The sequence below is a fragment of the Balaenoptera musculus genome, chromosome 5, assembly GCF_009873245.2.
Source record: "Balaenoptera musculus isolate JJ_BM4_2016_0621 chromosome 5, mBalMus1.pri.v3, whole genome shotgun sequence".
In the NCBI taxonomy this organism is placed as follows: Eukaryota; Metazoa; Chordata; class Mammalia; order Artiodactyla; family Balaenopteridae; genus Balaenoptera; species Balaenoptera musculus.
The window spans coordinates 118,035,550-118,051,840 of NC_045789.1; the positions used below are offsets into that span (position 1 = coordinate 118,035,550).

Genomic DNA, 16,291 nt, shown 5'->3' on the forward strand with positions numbered 1-16,291 from the left:
TTATCACTCCCATTTTACAAATGAGAAAACTAGAGGCTCACAGAGGTTGATTATCTAGCCAAGGCCACTCAGCTAGTAAACGACAGTCCAGGGTTCAAACCCCGCAATCTGACTCGCGTTAGTGCTTTCACGAAAAAACGGGTATCTGGCAATGTTTAAAACGTCAGAACTGGCAACTGGGGAACTAACGGAAAAGGGAATCAACCAAACGGCCCACCACTTGGCAACAGTGCTGACAGACCAAAGTAGCCTGAAGTCCCAGGAAGGGGCAAGTGAGGGGTCAAGCGATTCGCCCGCACAGCTCCGGCAGCCCCGGCTCTGGACGGCCGAAGCCTCCGGAGACGCCTCTGGCGCCGGCATCGCAGGACCCTCATTAGGCTCCTTCTAGGCAGCGGCAAATCGCGGGCGCCCAGAAGGAGGCGGGACTTCCGGGAGCGGTGGAGCCAAATTCCGGCCGCGCCGGAAACACCTATTGAGGAAAAAAGAGTGGGCAGACGCCGCTTGAAGGTCCTGGAGAATTTTGTGTTCCACAGTCTCCGAAGAAAAATTGGGCGGGGATTCGTCCGCTCATTGCCAAGTTTTCGAGGCAGTGGAAAACAAGAGTTGGGACATGGACAGCCGCTTGCAGGAGATCCGGGAGCGGCAGAAGTTACGGCGACAGCTTCTCGCGCAGCAGGTCGGCGGCCCAGGGTGGGATCGCGAATGCGCGTGCGCGGCCGGCCTCTTACCTCCTCCCCCCTTTTCTGTCTCCTTACCGGCCGCGGTGCAGTCCTTTCTAGTCCCGCGACCTTAATCCCTGCGCCCGCCTACCTTCTTGTTCTCAACTCCCGGGGTACCCCGAATCTTTTCCTGTTTTACCTCGCGGTCATTGTGGTGGTGCTAAACCGAACGCCACGCTTGGTCTTCAGCAGCCGTTATAGAATGGCCGCCGAGTGGTGCTCAATGATGAGAATACAGTGGTCTTTGTGTATAAGTTACCGCAGTTCACGCAAAGAAAAGTGACTTGCTATCCTCCAGAATTTCTGTTCACTTTTTAAATGATGGTTTGTGTCTTGCCTTTCTTCGTAATCAGCACCCGATTCTTGAGATTGTGGCTTCATTGTGGGCCAGGTTTACAGTATTTTCTCTGGGATAGTGTCTAACGACTGCATTGGTAGTAGCCTGAGTGTAAATTTTAGATTCTGCATGATGCGTATTGCAGTCGACTGTGTCGTGTACGGTATCCGCGTCCTCACCCGCAGCTAATGTTTGAATTCTTAATCTGTATCGGTCACAACAAATCTCTGAAATAGGTAATATTGTCTTCACTTATCGGATAATGAAACAGAGGCTCCAGAGGTTAATTTTTGCCCCGCCTCCTTTACCTCTGGGCCAGAAAATTGAACCCAGGTTTGTCTCTCCAAATCTTGGCTTCACTCCTTCTTGTGTATGAGTAAGTTAACACTTGATTAGTAGAGTACACAAGCAGAAAATGCAGATGCACACCTCTGCTTAATTAAAATTAGAGGTTGTGTTTTACTTTCTGCCACTCAGACCAGTAAAAGGGATGGGGGAAATGCTCACAGGCTTGATGAGGCATCTTACTGTTATTTTTTTCAGTAATAAATTTTCGTTTTAGTACATGGAAATCTGAGACCTATCCTCTTTTATGATCTGATGAAAAGATTTATGGTACAGTGTTAAAAATGTGGGCGTTTAGGGAGTTCCCTGGTGGTCCAGTGGTTAGGACTCAGCGGTTTCACTGCTGTGGCCCGGGTTCAATCTGTGGTCGGGAACTAACATCCCACAAACGCGCGGCCAAAAAAAAAGGGGGCATTTGACATCAGATCTGTTCATGGCATAATGATTTTAGACAAATCAGGTATCTTTTCCAAGCCTTCCTTTTCCCAGTTTCTATTATGTTATCTTCAAAAATGTTCAGCAGCTCTTTGTTACCACCAAGATTCTTACTCTTTAGTTTTGAATTCGAACGTCTGTTTGACTCAGAATAGTCGTAAACAATGATTGGTTGAGTGTCTTACTATGTGCCAGGAGCTTTTGTAGACATTGGCAATTCAGCTATGAATAATAATAGGTGGTCCTACCCTCAGAGAGCTTACATACTGCACAGAATTTAATAATGGCTGCCATTTATTAAGTCCTTTCTGTGTGTCAGGACTCTGCCAAGCTTGTACATACATTACATTTGATCATACCAGTCAGATGCTATCTGTGTCTTATAGATGAAGAAAATAAAGCTCAGGGAATTTGTTATATGCTGAAGGCCGCAAACCTTTTACATTTGCAGGCTGCAGTTTTAGGCCTTTTCAATACACCTCGCTGCCTCCTAGTACAGTTGGATAGGAACCTTTCCACCTAAGTAAGGATGTACAATATAATCAATGACAGACTTCCACTTTACCAACTAATTTCAGCCTTTCTTTCACTTTTCTCTGTATGAACAAGACAGACTGGTTTATTACTCTCCAGAACATGATTTGTGCAGTACATACTTTATGATTTTTAAAAATTGTCCTTTCTTTCTGATTTCTGTCTATCCTCTGACAGCCCAGGTCAGAATTTTGTGATGAAACCTATTGTGATCTCCCTGGCTTAGGCTCTTCTCCCTCTGAGCATCCATTTTCCTTACTGTTGAGTCCACTACTGTATATTATTAACCATCATACAGAATATAAACAGTTTGCGTGCAACGTCTTTGCATTTAATTCCTGTTGGCTTAATCTTCTATCCTAACTTTGTTTCTTGCCCAAAGTAAGTTTTTAATAAATTTTTGTTGATTGATGATCTGTCAGAGTAGAGCACAACTCAAGTGTGTATAATTTGCTTGACTTACTTTTGGCTGCTGGATGAAGATATCGGATGTAGTATATAGGCCCAGACCGTGATTGTGGCAATTGATGCTATCATCAACGATTTACACCTGTTTTTATTTAACTTGTAGCTTTGTTTCAAAAAATTATACGTGCTTTCAAATGATACCAAATTGTCATAATTATTCAAATAATATATTTAGTGCTACCACAATGGAAAGTCTATTACTCCAGTCATTCCACAATTTTTTAAAAATGTTGGAGCATGAGAAGACAATTATATATGTAAGCACAATTTGATTTAAAGCATTTCTCTTGTAAAACATTGTATTCTGATTTACACCTTGGTAGAAAATCTCATTGGTTCATTCACATATTTATAAACATGTACTATAAGTCAGATGTTATAGTAGCTGCTGAACATACAGATACCAGCAGGACAGAGTTCTTCCCCTCAGTGAGCTAACATTTCAGTGGGGGAGAAGTAAACAAAAGTAAACTGATAAAGTAATTGAATTGTACAAATAAAAAATTGGAAGTTGTGATAGTGACCGTGAAACAAATAAATAAAAGTAAAACAAAAAGGATGTATTAAGTGCTATGATCTTAATGAGGAAATGAGGAGGTAAAAATAATGGAAAGGAGGCTACCTATTCTGTATGTAGTGTTCATGGAAGGACCCTCAGAGGAAATGTACTCATCTGAGATTTGAAGGGAGTGGAGTCAGTCTTGGGAAGAAGGTTAGAAAGCATTCCACCTATGGGAATAAATGTGTTTTCTGACTAAAGAGAACAGGGGTCAGGAAGATTTTATGGAAGAGTTAAAATATCAGGAACAGTTGATATATTGGAAGAGATTTATCATTGGGGAAACCTTAGGGGAGTCATGAAGTGGGTAGTCTAAAGAGGCAGTGGTAATTGTTTAAGATCAAGGCTGGGGACTTGCAGCTCTAATATTGTAGTGTGCCTTCTCACCTTTCTTGAGCTAAGGGATTATTTAATGCAGATTTCCTCATGCCCTTTGTGTGCTTAAAAATATTAAGTGGTTCCTCATGGCCTGTAAATTGCATTCTATCCTTCTTGGTTTGGCTTTTAAAGTTTTCCATGAATTGATCCCACACTGTGTAGCCAGGCTTATCTCAACTAGTGATTTGTTTACATTTGTTGTATTTTGCAAAATTTCCCGAACTGCCAACCCGAATTTGCATGACTATTTTTCAGGTTTTTGTAAAGTTTAGTATTGTGCCTATAATCATTATAAAGATTTGGCTTGAATAAAACTGAAAAGGTATTTATTACAGCATGGAATAAATAAGGTACAATACGTGAGCCGATGTATGCAAAGTGTTTAACGTAGTGCCTGTCACACTATAAACCCTATATGTTAGCTGCTTTTTTTTTTGTTTTGTTATTGCTACTGCTGCTAAATTGTGTTTTATTATTTGCTTTAAAAGTAGAAGATTGGCTCAAGTTAATTGTTTTAATTTCAAAATAACTGAAAACATAAAATACTTTTCAGCTGGCAAAATCATTCTTAATTAACATGGTTTTGCTCCAAGGTGTTTTCTGTTTTTCCTGCAAGGTAATTCGTCCATTTGCCTGCTGCAGTAGTTATGGGTTTTGTTTTTTTTTTAATACTTGATGTATTAAATGCTGCTACAAATGACTAGGAAGGCTATTCAGTACACTGTCATCTAATTTTTGGTTTTTGCCGTTTCTCAGTTGGGAGCTGAAAGTGCTGACAGTATTGGTGCTGTGTTAAATAGCAAAGATGAGCAGAGAGAAATTGCTGAAACAAGAGAAACTTGCAGGTCAGTTGAATAATTTTTTTTTTAGTGACATGTTAATATTTGTGAAAGGATCACTGTTTTAATAAACAATAATCCTAGGTATGAAGTGTGTTGTTATAAGCATCAGTGTATAGATTTAGGAAACATTGGTTTTTATTGTTAGTTCATGAATTATGAAATACTTACTATCTGAATACAGTAAGTTTTCAATTATAAAGTAGTTAGAAAATGGAATGTTGGGCTAGGAGTTAGCTTATATGCCATATATAATTTTATTTTTAAAATCCTTATTAAAAAAACACAGTTTGCCCTAAAAGTGGTATTGATTTGATAGTTCGTAAAGCATTTAGAATTTTTCAGTGTTGTAGTTATCAATTTTTTTTTATTGGAGTATAATTACTTTACAGTGTTGTGTTAGTTTCTGCTGTACAGTGAAGTGAATCAGCTATATATATACATATATCCCCTCCCTCTTGGACCTCCCTCCCACCCCCTCCTATCCCACCCATCTAGGTCATCACAGAGCACCAAGCTGAGCTCCCTGTGCTATACAGCAGGTTCCCACTAGCTATCTATTTTACACATGGTAGTGAACATATGTCAGTCCTAATCTCCCAGTTCATCCCACCCTCCCCTTCCCTCTGCCCCCTGTGTCCACCCATCCGTTCTCTACATCTTTGTCTCTATTCCTGCCCTGCAAATAGGTTCATCTGTACCATTTTCTAGATTTCACATATATGTGTTAATATATGGTATTTATTTTTCTCTTTCTGACTTACTTCACTCTGTATGACAGACTCTAAGTCAATCCACATCTCTACAAATGACCCAATTTCATTCCTTTTTATGGCTGAGTAATATTCCACTGTATATATGTACCACATCTTCTTTATCCATTCGTCTGTTGATGGGCATTTAGGTTGCTTCCATGACCTGGCTATTGTAAATAGTGCTGCAATGAACATTGGGGTGCATGTGTCTTTTTGAATTATAGTTTTCTCAGGGTATATGCCCAGTAGTGGGATTGCTGGGTCATATGGTAGTTCTATTTTTGGTTTTTTAATGAATGTCCATACTGTTCTCCATAGTGGCTGTATCAAATTACATTCCTACCAACAGTGCCAGAGGGTTCCCTTTTCTCCACACCCTCTCCAGCATTTACTGTTTATAGATGTTTTTGATGATGGCCATTCTGACTGGTGTGAGGTGATACCTCATTGTCGTTTTGATTTGCATTTCTCTAATAATTAGTGATGTTGAGCATCTTTTCATGTGCCTCTTGGCCACCTGTATGTCTTCTTTGGTGAAATGTCTGTTTAGGTCTTCCACCCATTTTTCGATTGGGTTATCTGTTTTTTTGATATTGAGCTGTCTGAGTTGTTTGTATATTTTGGCGATTAATCCTTTGTCAGTTGCTTCATTTGCAAATATTTTCTCCCATTCTGAGGGTTGTCTTTTCATCTTGTTTATGGTTTTCTTTGCTGTGCAAAAGCTTTTAAGTTTCATTAGGTCTCATTTGTTTGTTTATTTTTATTACTCTAGGAGGTGGGTCAAAAAAGATCTTGCTGTGATTTATGTCAAAGAGTGTTTTTCCTACATTTTCCTCTGAGAGTTTTATGGTGTCCAGTCTTACATTTAGGTCTTTAACCCATTTTGAGTTTATTTTTGTGTATGGTGTTAGGTAGTGTTCTGATCTCATTCTTTTACATGTAGCTGTCCAGTTTTCCCAGCACCACTTATTGAAGAGGCTGACTTTTCTCCATTGTATATTCTTGCCTCCTTTATCAAAGATAAGGTGACCATAGGTGTGTGGGTTTATCTCTGGGCTTTCTATCCTGTTCCACTGAACTATATTTCTGTTTTTGTGCCAGTACCATACTGTCTTGATTACTGTAGCTTTGTAGTTTAGTCTGAAGTTGGGAGCCTGGTTCCTCCAGTTCTATTTTTCTTTCTCAAGATTGCTTTGGCTATTTGGCATCTTTTCTGTTTCCATATAAATTGTAAAATTCTTTGTTCTGACTCTGTGAAAAATGCCTTTAGTAATTTGATAGGGATTGCATTGAATCTGTAGATTGCTTTGGGTAGTATAGTCCTTTTCACCATATTGATTCTTCAGATCCAAGAACATGGTATATCTCTCCATCTGTTTGTGTCATGTTTGATTTCTTTCATCAGTGTTTTATAGTTTTGTGAGTACAAATCTTTTGCCTCATTAGGTAGGTTTATTCCTAGGTATTTTATTCTTTTTGTTGCATTGGTAAATGGGATTGTTTCCTTAATTTATTTTTCTGATCTTTTGTAGTTAGTGTATAGGAATGCCAGAGATTTCTGTGCATTAATTTTGTATCCTGTACCAAATTCATTGATTAGCTCTAGTAGTTTTCTGGTGGCATCTGTAGGATTTTTCTATGTATATTATCATGTCATCTGCAAACAGCAACGGTTTTACTTCTTCTTTTCCAATTTGTATTCCTTTTTTAAAAAAATATTTATTTATTTATTTATTTTTTTGCTGTGTTGGGTCTTCGTTGATGTGCACAGGCTTTCTCTACTTGCGGCGAGCAGGGGCTACTCTTCATTGCAGTGCTTGGGCTTCTCATTGTGGTGGCTTCTCTTGTTGCGGAGCATGGGCTCTAGGCACATGGGCTTCATTAGTTGTGGCTCGTGGGCTCTAGAGCGCAGGCTCAGTAGTTGTGGCGCATGGGCTTCGTTGCTCTGCAGCATGTGGGATCTTCCTGGCCCAGGGCTCGAACCTGTGTCCCCTGCATTGGCAGGTGGATTCTTAACCACTGCGCCACCAGGGAAGTCCCTCCGATTTGTATTCCTTTTATTTCTTTTTCTTTTCTGATTGCCGTGGCTAGGACTTCCAAAACTGTGTTGAATAATAGCGGTGAGAGTGGACATCCTTGTCTTGTTCCTCATCTTAGAGGAAATGCTTTCAGTTTTTCACCATTGAGAATGATGTTTGCTGTGGGTTTGTCATATATGTCCTTTATTATGTTGAGGTAGGTTCCCTCTATGCCCATGTTCTGGAGAGTTTTTATCTTAAATGGATGTTAATTTTGTCAAATCTTTATCAAATTTTTTCTGCATCTATTGAGATGATCATATGGTTTTTATTCTTTAATTTGTTGATATGGTGTATCACATTGATTGATTTGCTTATATTCAAGAATCCTTGCATCCCTGGGATAAATCCCACTTGATCATGGTGTATGATCCTTTTAATGTGTTGTTGGATTCTGTTTGCTAGTATTTTGTTGAGGATTTTTGCATCTATATTCATGAGTGATATTGGTCTGTAATTTTCTTTTTTTTGTAGTATCTTTGTCTGGTTTTGGTATCAGGGTGATGGTGGCCTCATAGAATGAGTTTGGGAGTGTTCCTTCCTCTGCCATTTTTTGGAAGAGTTTGAGAAGGATGGGTGTTAGCTCTTCTCTAAATGTTTGATAAATTTCACCTGTGGAGCCATCTGGTCCTGGACTTTTGTTTGTTGGAAGATTTTTAATCACAGTTTCAATTTCATTACTTGTGATTGGTCTGTTTATATTTTCTGTTTCTTCAGTCTGGGAATTTTTTACCTTTCTAAGAATTTGTCCATTTCTTCCAGGTTGTCCATTTTATTGGCATATAGTTGCTTGTAGTAGTCCCTTATGGTCCTTTATAGAACATCAGTTTTGCTCAAGACAGATTAGAATGATACATAACGTAGAAGTTTCTTTTTGTCATACATACCTTATAAAAGCTTAGTTTCTTATTTGTTTGCTTTCTCATAAAAATAAAGTACAGATTATTCATCAGGTTGTGATACTTTTAAGATTTATAAACTGGGTGAATAGATACTGTTGAGTCAGGAAAAATTTGCCTTGTTCTGTTTTTATAACTGGTTCTTTAATATTATTAATGGATACATTTATACATCTTGTATATATTTGTGAGTGATATTTCAGTTTTAATTTTCAGGGCTTCCTATGATACCTCTGCTCCAAATGCAAAACGTAAGTATCAGGATGAAGGAGAGACAGATGAAGACAAAATGGAAGAATATAAGGCAAGTAGAGAATGGGACAATTTTATGGTCAAGAAGAAAATAAGTCCTTACAATCCATAGAGTCTTACCCAGGAAAACAAAATTTGACAGAAGCTGAATTTTGACAGAATACTGAATAATTGTTGGTAGTGTGTATGTAATTAGGTAAATTAAGACATTTATATCAGTTTAACATAAGAGGTATGTGGATTAAATTAGGTGATGTATATAAAGCACTTAGCATAATGCCTAGTAAGCACTAGGTGATAGCATGCTTAAATAAGAGTAAGGAGGTAGATGTATCAGAAACTTTGGATAATTCGATCATATTTTGAGAGGCTACAATACTGTCTTTTTTGAGTTGCATTATTCCATGTTAACAATATAGGGTAGTCAAATTGAAATATTTTGAGAACTCATGGGCTAGACAGCAGTGTAGAACCATTACTGACAGAGGCCCAAGGCAAAAACCCAGCTTCTCAACTTGTAATTACAATATGTAGTTGAAAAGAAAGAAAGTTAAGGACAAAAAAACCTACCTCCATTTTTTTCAAATTAATTGTCATACAACTATATTCAATAGAGAAGAGAATAAATAGTTTCAGTAAATCTTTAGGTATAATTAATCTAATTTCATAAATATTCTCTTGTGTGTTGGTTGCATTTGATATATCCTTTTATATTACAACTATTTGTGATTATATTAGGTCAAACCATATACAGTTTCTGGTGTTTTAGCATTTTTGACTTATAAAATAGCAGTTTCATATGGTTTGATCTAGTAGAAATAAAATTGCCCCATTGGTGGTCGTATCTTTCATGATTTGAGCTAAATTCTAATATTTAAGGTATTATATTAGAGATAAATAATCCTAGATAACTTAGTCAACAAAATTAGTAGCTTTAGACAATTATTACTGATGAGAATGAAAAAGAAACATTTATTTTATATATTATAAACATAACTAGTTACAGCTAATGATGGGAAAGCAAAAACTTCAATTTTTTTTGTTTTTTAGATTAAAAAAATTTTTTTTTAATTTGTATTTTATTTAATTAATTATTTATTTTTTTGGCTGCATCGGACCTTAGTTGTGGCATGTGGGCTCTTCATTGCCGCGCGTGGGCTTCTCTCTAGCTGTTGGGCACGTGCACGGGCTTAGTTGCCCCGTGGCATGTGGGATCTTAGTTCCCCACGGCACATGGGATCTTAGTTCCCTGACCAGGGATCCAACCTGCGTCCCCTGTATTAGAATGCGGATTCTTAACCACTGGACCACCAGGGAAGTCCTGACTTCAATGTTTGACTTTAACAGTAATTTGAAAACTTTATTGTATCTTAGGGAAAGAAAATATTTATATGAGTCTTAATACTCGAGATATCATAATATGTAAGATACTCCTCTTATACATAAAATGTATACTTCCTTTTCCAAGGATGAATTAGAAATGCAACAGGAGGATGAGAATTTGCCATATGAAGAAGAGATTTACAAAGATTCTAGTACTTTTCTTAAGGTAAATAAATAATTTTCAAGTCCATAACTGTTCACATTTTAGCTCTATGCCTGAAAAGATTTTAAATACTTACTTGTTTTCAAGATTTTTTCAGTTATTGAGGGATCATTATTATAAAATAAAGGTGATTTAAAATTATTCATGAAATATTCTTCTGATGCTTGGCTATTTAGGATGAGATAATGCTTTATTAGTGTCTGTAGATACTGAATTGTAATACTATTATTTAAATAGTGATGTTTTCTGGTTTTTTTAATGTCAATTAACTTATATTTTGCATGGCCTCATAATAAAAAATAAAGTACAGAGTTAGTGTATCTGCCATCAGAGCGAATGCTATTAATTTAATTTTGATGTTTTCTTTAGGGAACACAGAGTTTAAATCCCCATAATGATTACTGCCAACATTTTGTAGACACCGGACATAGACCTCAAAATTTCATCAGAGATGTAGGTATGTCAGATTTGTTGGGAATATGCTGTTGCTAGCTGTTGATTATACGCATGTAATTTATCCATTTTGTGGTTTATTTCTAACAAAATTATTTTTCCTGGCTTGGCTTCCCCTTTCCATTCTTAGTACTTCTAGTCCACTCTCTTTTTCCATCAAGCATTACTTTTTTCCTTCTTCCTTCCATCTTTCCTTCATTTTGGTTCTGTAACTATCCCTCATTTTTTTTTAAAAATTATTTATTTATTTTTATTTATTTCTTTATGGCTGTGCTGGGTCTTCATTTCTGTGCGAGGGCTTTCTCTAGTTGCGACAAGCGGGGGCCACTCTTCATCGCGGTGCGCGGGCCTCTCACTGTCACGGCCTCTCTTGTTGCGGAGCACAGGCTCCAGACGCGCAGGCTCAGTAATTGTGGCTCACGGGCCTGGTTGCTCTGCGGCATGTGGGATCTTCCCAGACCAGGGCTCGAACCCGTGTCCCCTGCATTGGCAGGCAGATTCTCAACCACTGTGCCACCAGGGAAGCCCACTATCCCTCATTTTTATTTTGCCTTCATTTATTCCTTCGATGCTCTTCCTTTCTTTATGCAAATCTGATTCTCTTACTTATATTATTTTCCTTTTCTCTAAAGAATTTCTTTTAACATTTCTTGCAGGGCAGGCCTATTGGCAACAAATTCCGTCAATTTTTGTTTGCCTGAGAAAGTCTTTATTTTTCCTTTACTTTTGAAACATTAATTTTGCAAAGTACAGAATTCTAGATTGATGTTTTCTTTCTTTCAACACTTTAAGTATTTTACTTCACCCTCTTCTTGCTTGCTTGTTTCTGAGAAGTTGGGTATAATTCTTAACTTTGTTCCTCAATAGGTTTGGTATTTTTTTTTTTTCTGGTTTCTTTCAGAATTTATTTGTTAGCTTTGATTTTCTGTAGTTTGAAAATGACGTGTGTAGGTATAGCTGGGTTTTGTTTGCTTTGGGGTTTTTTTGCATTTATCCTCTTTGGTACTCTCTGGGCTTCCTGTATTTGGGGTTTGATGTCTGACATTATTTTGGGAAAATTCTCAGTCATTATTATTTCAAATATTTCTTCTGTTCCTCTTTCTGTTTTTTCTCCTTCTTATATTTCCATTACACATTATACCTTTTGTAGTTGTCCCACATTCCGTATATAGTCTGGCTTTTTTTTTTTTTTTTCCAATTTTTGTTCTATTTACTTTTCAGTTTTAGAGGTTTCCATTGAGATATCATCAAGCTCAGAATCTTTTCTCAGCTGTGTCCAGTCTACCGATAAGCTTACCAAAGGCATTATCCCTACATTTTAAAAAACAGCTTGACTGAGATAATTCATGTACTATACAGTTCACCCATTTAAAGAATATAATTCAGTTTTTTTAAGAATATCTATAGATTTGTGCAACCATTGCCACAATCTAATTTTAGAACTTTTTTTAAAAATTGAGGTATCGTCAATTTACAATATTATATAAGTTTTGGGTGTACAGATAGTGGTTTACAATTATTAAAGATTATATTCCATTTATAGTTATTATAAAATATTGGCTGTATTTTCTCTGCTGTACTACAATCCTTGTAGCTTATGTATTATATACATAGAAGGTTTTTTAAAAATTTTATTTTATATATATATTTTTTAATAAATTTATTTTATTTTATTTATTTTATTTTTGGCCATGTTGGGGCTTCGTTGCTGCACATGGGCTTTTCTCTGGTTGCAGAGAGTGGGGCCACTCCTCGTTGCGGTGCGCTGTCTTCTCATTGCGATGGCTTCTCTTGTTGCGGAGCACATGCTCTAGGCATGTGAGCTTCAGTAGTTGTGGCTCGCAGGCTCTAGAGCGCAGGCTCAGTAGTTGTGGTGCACGGGCTTAGTTGCCCCGCGGCATGTGGGATCTTCCTGGACCAGGGCTTGAACCCATGTCCCCTGAATTGGCAGGCGGATTCTTAACCACTGCACCACCAGGGAAGCCCTACATAGAAGTTTGTACTTCTTAATCCCCTCCCCCTATTTTGCTCTCCCCATTTCCCTCTCCCCCCTGGTAACCACTAGTTTGTTCTCTTTATCTGTGAGTCTGTTTCTTTTTTTGTTATATTCACTAGTTTTATTTTTTAGATTCCACGTATAAGTGATAATATACAGTATTTGTCTTTCTCTGTCTGACTTATTTCACTAAGAATAACACCCTCCAATCCATCCATGTTGTTGCAAAAGGCAAAATTTCACTTTTTTTTTATGGCTGAGTAGTAATTGTGTGTGTGTGTGTGTGTGTGTGTGTACACCACATTGTATGTGTGTGTGTGTGTGTATATATATATATATATATATATATATATAGCACATTGTCTTTATCCATTTACCTTTGCTGGACACTTAGGTTGCTTCCATTTCTTGGCTATTGTAAATAATGCTGCTAAGAACATTGGGGTGCGTGTATCTTTTTGAATTAGTGTTTTCATTTTCTTCGGATATGTACCCAGGAATGGAGTTGCTGGATCATGTGGTAGTTCTATTTTTAGTTTTTTTGAGAAACCTCCATACTGTTTTCCACAGTGGCTGCACCGATTTACATTCCTACCAACAGTGTACAAGTCCCCTTTCTCCACATCCTTAGAACATTTTCATCTCCCCTAAAGAAATTCAGTACTCATTAGCAGTCAATTCCTATTCCTTCTCCCACAGTTGCCCCCCAGCCTTAAGTAATCATTAATTGACTATTGTCTCTATCAGTTTGCCTATTCTAGACATTTCATATAATTGGACTCATACAATATGTGATATTTTGTGACTGGGCTTTTTTCACTTAACATGTTTTCAGGGGCCATTGATGTTGCAGCATATTATCAGTACTTCATTTCTTTTTATTGCCAAATATTCCATTGTATGTACATACCACATTTCGTTTATCTATTCATTTGTGTTGTTTCCACTTTTTGATTGTTATAAATTCTGCTGCTGTGAATATTCATGTAAAGCTTTTGTGTGAATGTATGCTTTCATTTCTCTTCTGTATATACCTGGGAGTGGAATTGCTGGGTCATGTGGTAATTCTATGTTTAACTTTTTGAGGAACTGCCCAAATGTTTTTCAGAGCAGCTGTACCATTTACATTCCTACCAACAATATGTGAGGCTTCCAGTTTCTTACCACCCTTGACATTTTATTATCTGTCTTTTTAATTATAGCCATCCTAGTGGTATGAAGTAGTATTTCATTGCGGTTTTGATCTACATTTCCCTAGTGACTAATGATATTAAGAATCTTTTCCTATGCTTATTTTTCCACTTAAATACCTACTTTAGAGAGATGTCTAAACCCTGCTTATTTTTTAATTGATAATTTGTCTTTTTATTATTATATTGTAAGAGTTGTTTATATATTCTCAGTACAAGTCCTTTATCAGATGTATGATTTGCAAATATGTTCTCCCATTCTGTGGGTTGTCTTTCTTTTGGGCACACTGCGGCTTGCGGGATCTTAGTTCCCCGACCAGGGATTGAACCCATGCCCTTGGCAGTGAGAGCGCAGAGTCCTAACCACCGGACTGCCAGGGAATTCCTGTCTTTTCACTTTCTTGTTGGTACCATTTGCAACACAAAAATTTTAATTTTGATGTAATCCAATTTATTTTTTCCTTTCTTGTTTGTAAGCAACATGTAGAAACTGATTTTAATGTTTTCACAGGCAAAATTTAGATGTAGCACAAAAAGTTATGATAATGGTAAGTGAAATAGGCTAGTCACAGGATGGCAAATATGCATGCACTTATAGAGGTACCTAAAATAGTATGTGTATATAAATACATAACACTTTTATGAGGTACCTGGAATAGTCAGTCTCATAGAATGCAGCAGTGATTGTCAGGGGCTAGAGAGAGGAAAGTGGGGAGTTGTTGTTCAATTGGTATAAAATTTCAGTTATGCAAGATAAATTTTTTCTGTAGATCTGCTGTATAGCAAATTGTCTGTAGTCAGCAATACTTAAAATTTAAGAGGGTAGATTTCATCTTACTTAAGTGTTCTTACCACACACACACACGCACACACACTAAAACCAGAGGAACACAAAGAAACTTCTGGAGGTTATTGATATGTCTTACCTTGATTGTGGTGATGGTTTCACAGGTGTATGCATATGTTCAAACTCATCAAATTGCATACGTTAAATATAGGTTTAATATATAAGGTTTTTATTTATCAATTATACTTCAAAAAGCTGTTTTTCTCCTTAAAGTTATGATAAGTTATATTGATATAACCAAATTTCATTATCAGACTTTCTGCTTTTAAGACACTTATTTCTCCAAGGCAAAGAAAATGTACTTAGGAAAGTATTATGGATTGAGAAAAAGGTGTACCTCTTTTGTAGATGATTGAGAGCTGACTCTACTGTGATTGAAACCTGATTGTACTAAAATCTTCAAATTTGTTTCATTTGAAATTTGATCTGTAACCACTGATTGAGGAGGCTTTACAAAATCTTTCACTTTTTTACTCTTTGATATTAAAGTTATTAAAATGTACTTTTGGTTTTCAACTTAAGATGTTTATATAATTTATATTGTTATGAATATGCTTCTTGTAGGGAAGAAAGAAAAAACAAAGAAAGAAAAAATAAAAACTTTTAGGAATCTTTGATATTCAAAGCCCTACTTACTCCTACAGTTGTTTAAACAGTTATTATGTTGTTTTACCTAAAATCTCTTCTGAGGCTCAAAGATTTAAATATTTTTGAGGACATGGGAACAAGTCTCCTGTTTTTAACCTTTATGGAATTTGGAGATGTTTTTCAAGGTCCTAAGCTTGAAAATGTTTCTGAGGATTTGGTTTATAATAATGTGGAGTGAGATCTTTAAAACTATAAATATTGATACAGGAAATATTCTTAGAGAAAGTGACTTATCTTGGAATTGGTAGTACAATTTAGATAAGTAATCAGAGTGAATGAGGTGTGAGCTAATGACTGTCAGGGACTCATTATCTTCTTAATTAGATTTGTTCTGGGATTGTGTCCATAAAGTGTAGCCACTTAATTTAAGATCATCAGTAGTAAAGAAAAGAAATCCTCATTTTCTCTGCTTTGGGTAACTGTCTAAGAAACTAAGTAAAAATTTTAACAATCACTAGATTCTTTGGGAGAAAGACTTTTTTTAGTAAAAAGAAAACGAAAAAAGCATGATTGAGAGAAAAAATTTTCTTTTCCTGAGAACAGAATGGCTAAATTTGATGCTATAAGCAGGTTAGTTAATTTAATAAATTTGAGAAATTAAATGGTTAATTGACTTGATCTGGGCTTTAGAACATCTGGGAGTTTGCCTGCATGTGGGATTAGGGTCACTGGGTATATAAAATGTATATATGCATTGCTTAAAAGTCCTCAGACTTTTTTAAAAGGATGTGCAGATGAAGAGGTGGTTGTGTATTGCTTTGTTCTGTGCAGGCTCGTCACGTCTGAATGCACTGATGTTCCTTTGTATTGAAATTTGGAATTTACTCTGTTTCCTCTTCAGGTTTGGCTGACAGATTTGAAGAATACCCTAAACTGAGGGAGCTCATCAGGCTGAAGGATGAGTTAATAGCTAAATCTAACACTCCTCCTATGTAAGTGGGGTTTTTTGTTCCCAACTCAGCCTTAAAATATTAGTCTTTTTATCATGTAACCTCTTTTCTGTTTGAAAAAAA

General features: G+C 36.7%; 1 protein-coding gene across 1 annotated transcript in view; it reads left to right on the top strand.

Moving 5' to 3' along the window:
* The first annotated feature begins 464 nt into the window (after positions 1-464).
* The window catches only part of METTL14 (methyltransferase like 14), a 33,437-nt gene continuing 17,610 nt past the window's right edge, over positions 465-16,291 (top strand). Inside the window, exons 1-6 of the mRNA XM_036853449.1 lie at positions 465-676; positions 4,532-4,620; positions 8,563-8,650; positions 10,067-10,147; positions 10,514-10,601; positions 16,120-16,210. Coding sequence (XP_036709344.1) covers positions 611-676; positions 4,532-4,620; positions 8,563-8,650; positions 10,067-10,147; positions 10,514-10,601; positions 16,120-16,210 — 503 coding nt within the window. The 5' untranslated portion in view covers positions 465-610. The remainder of the gene's footprint in view (positions 677-4,531; positions 4,621-8,562; positions 8,651-10,066; positions 10,148-10,513; positions 10,602-16,119; positions 16,211-16,291) is intronic.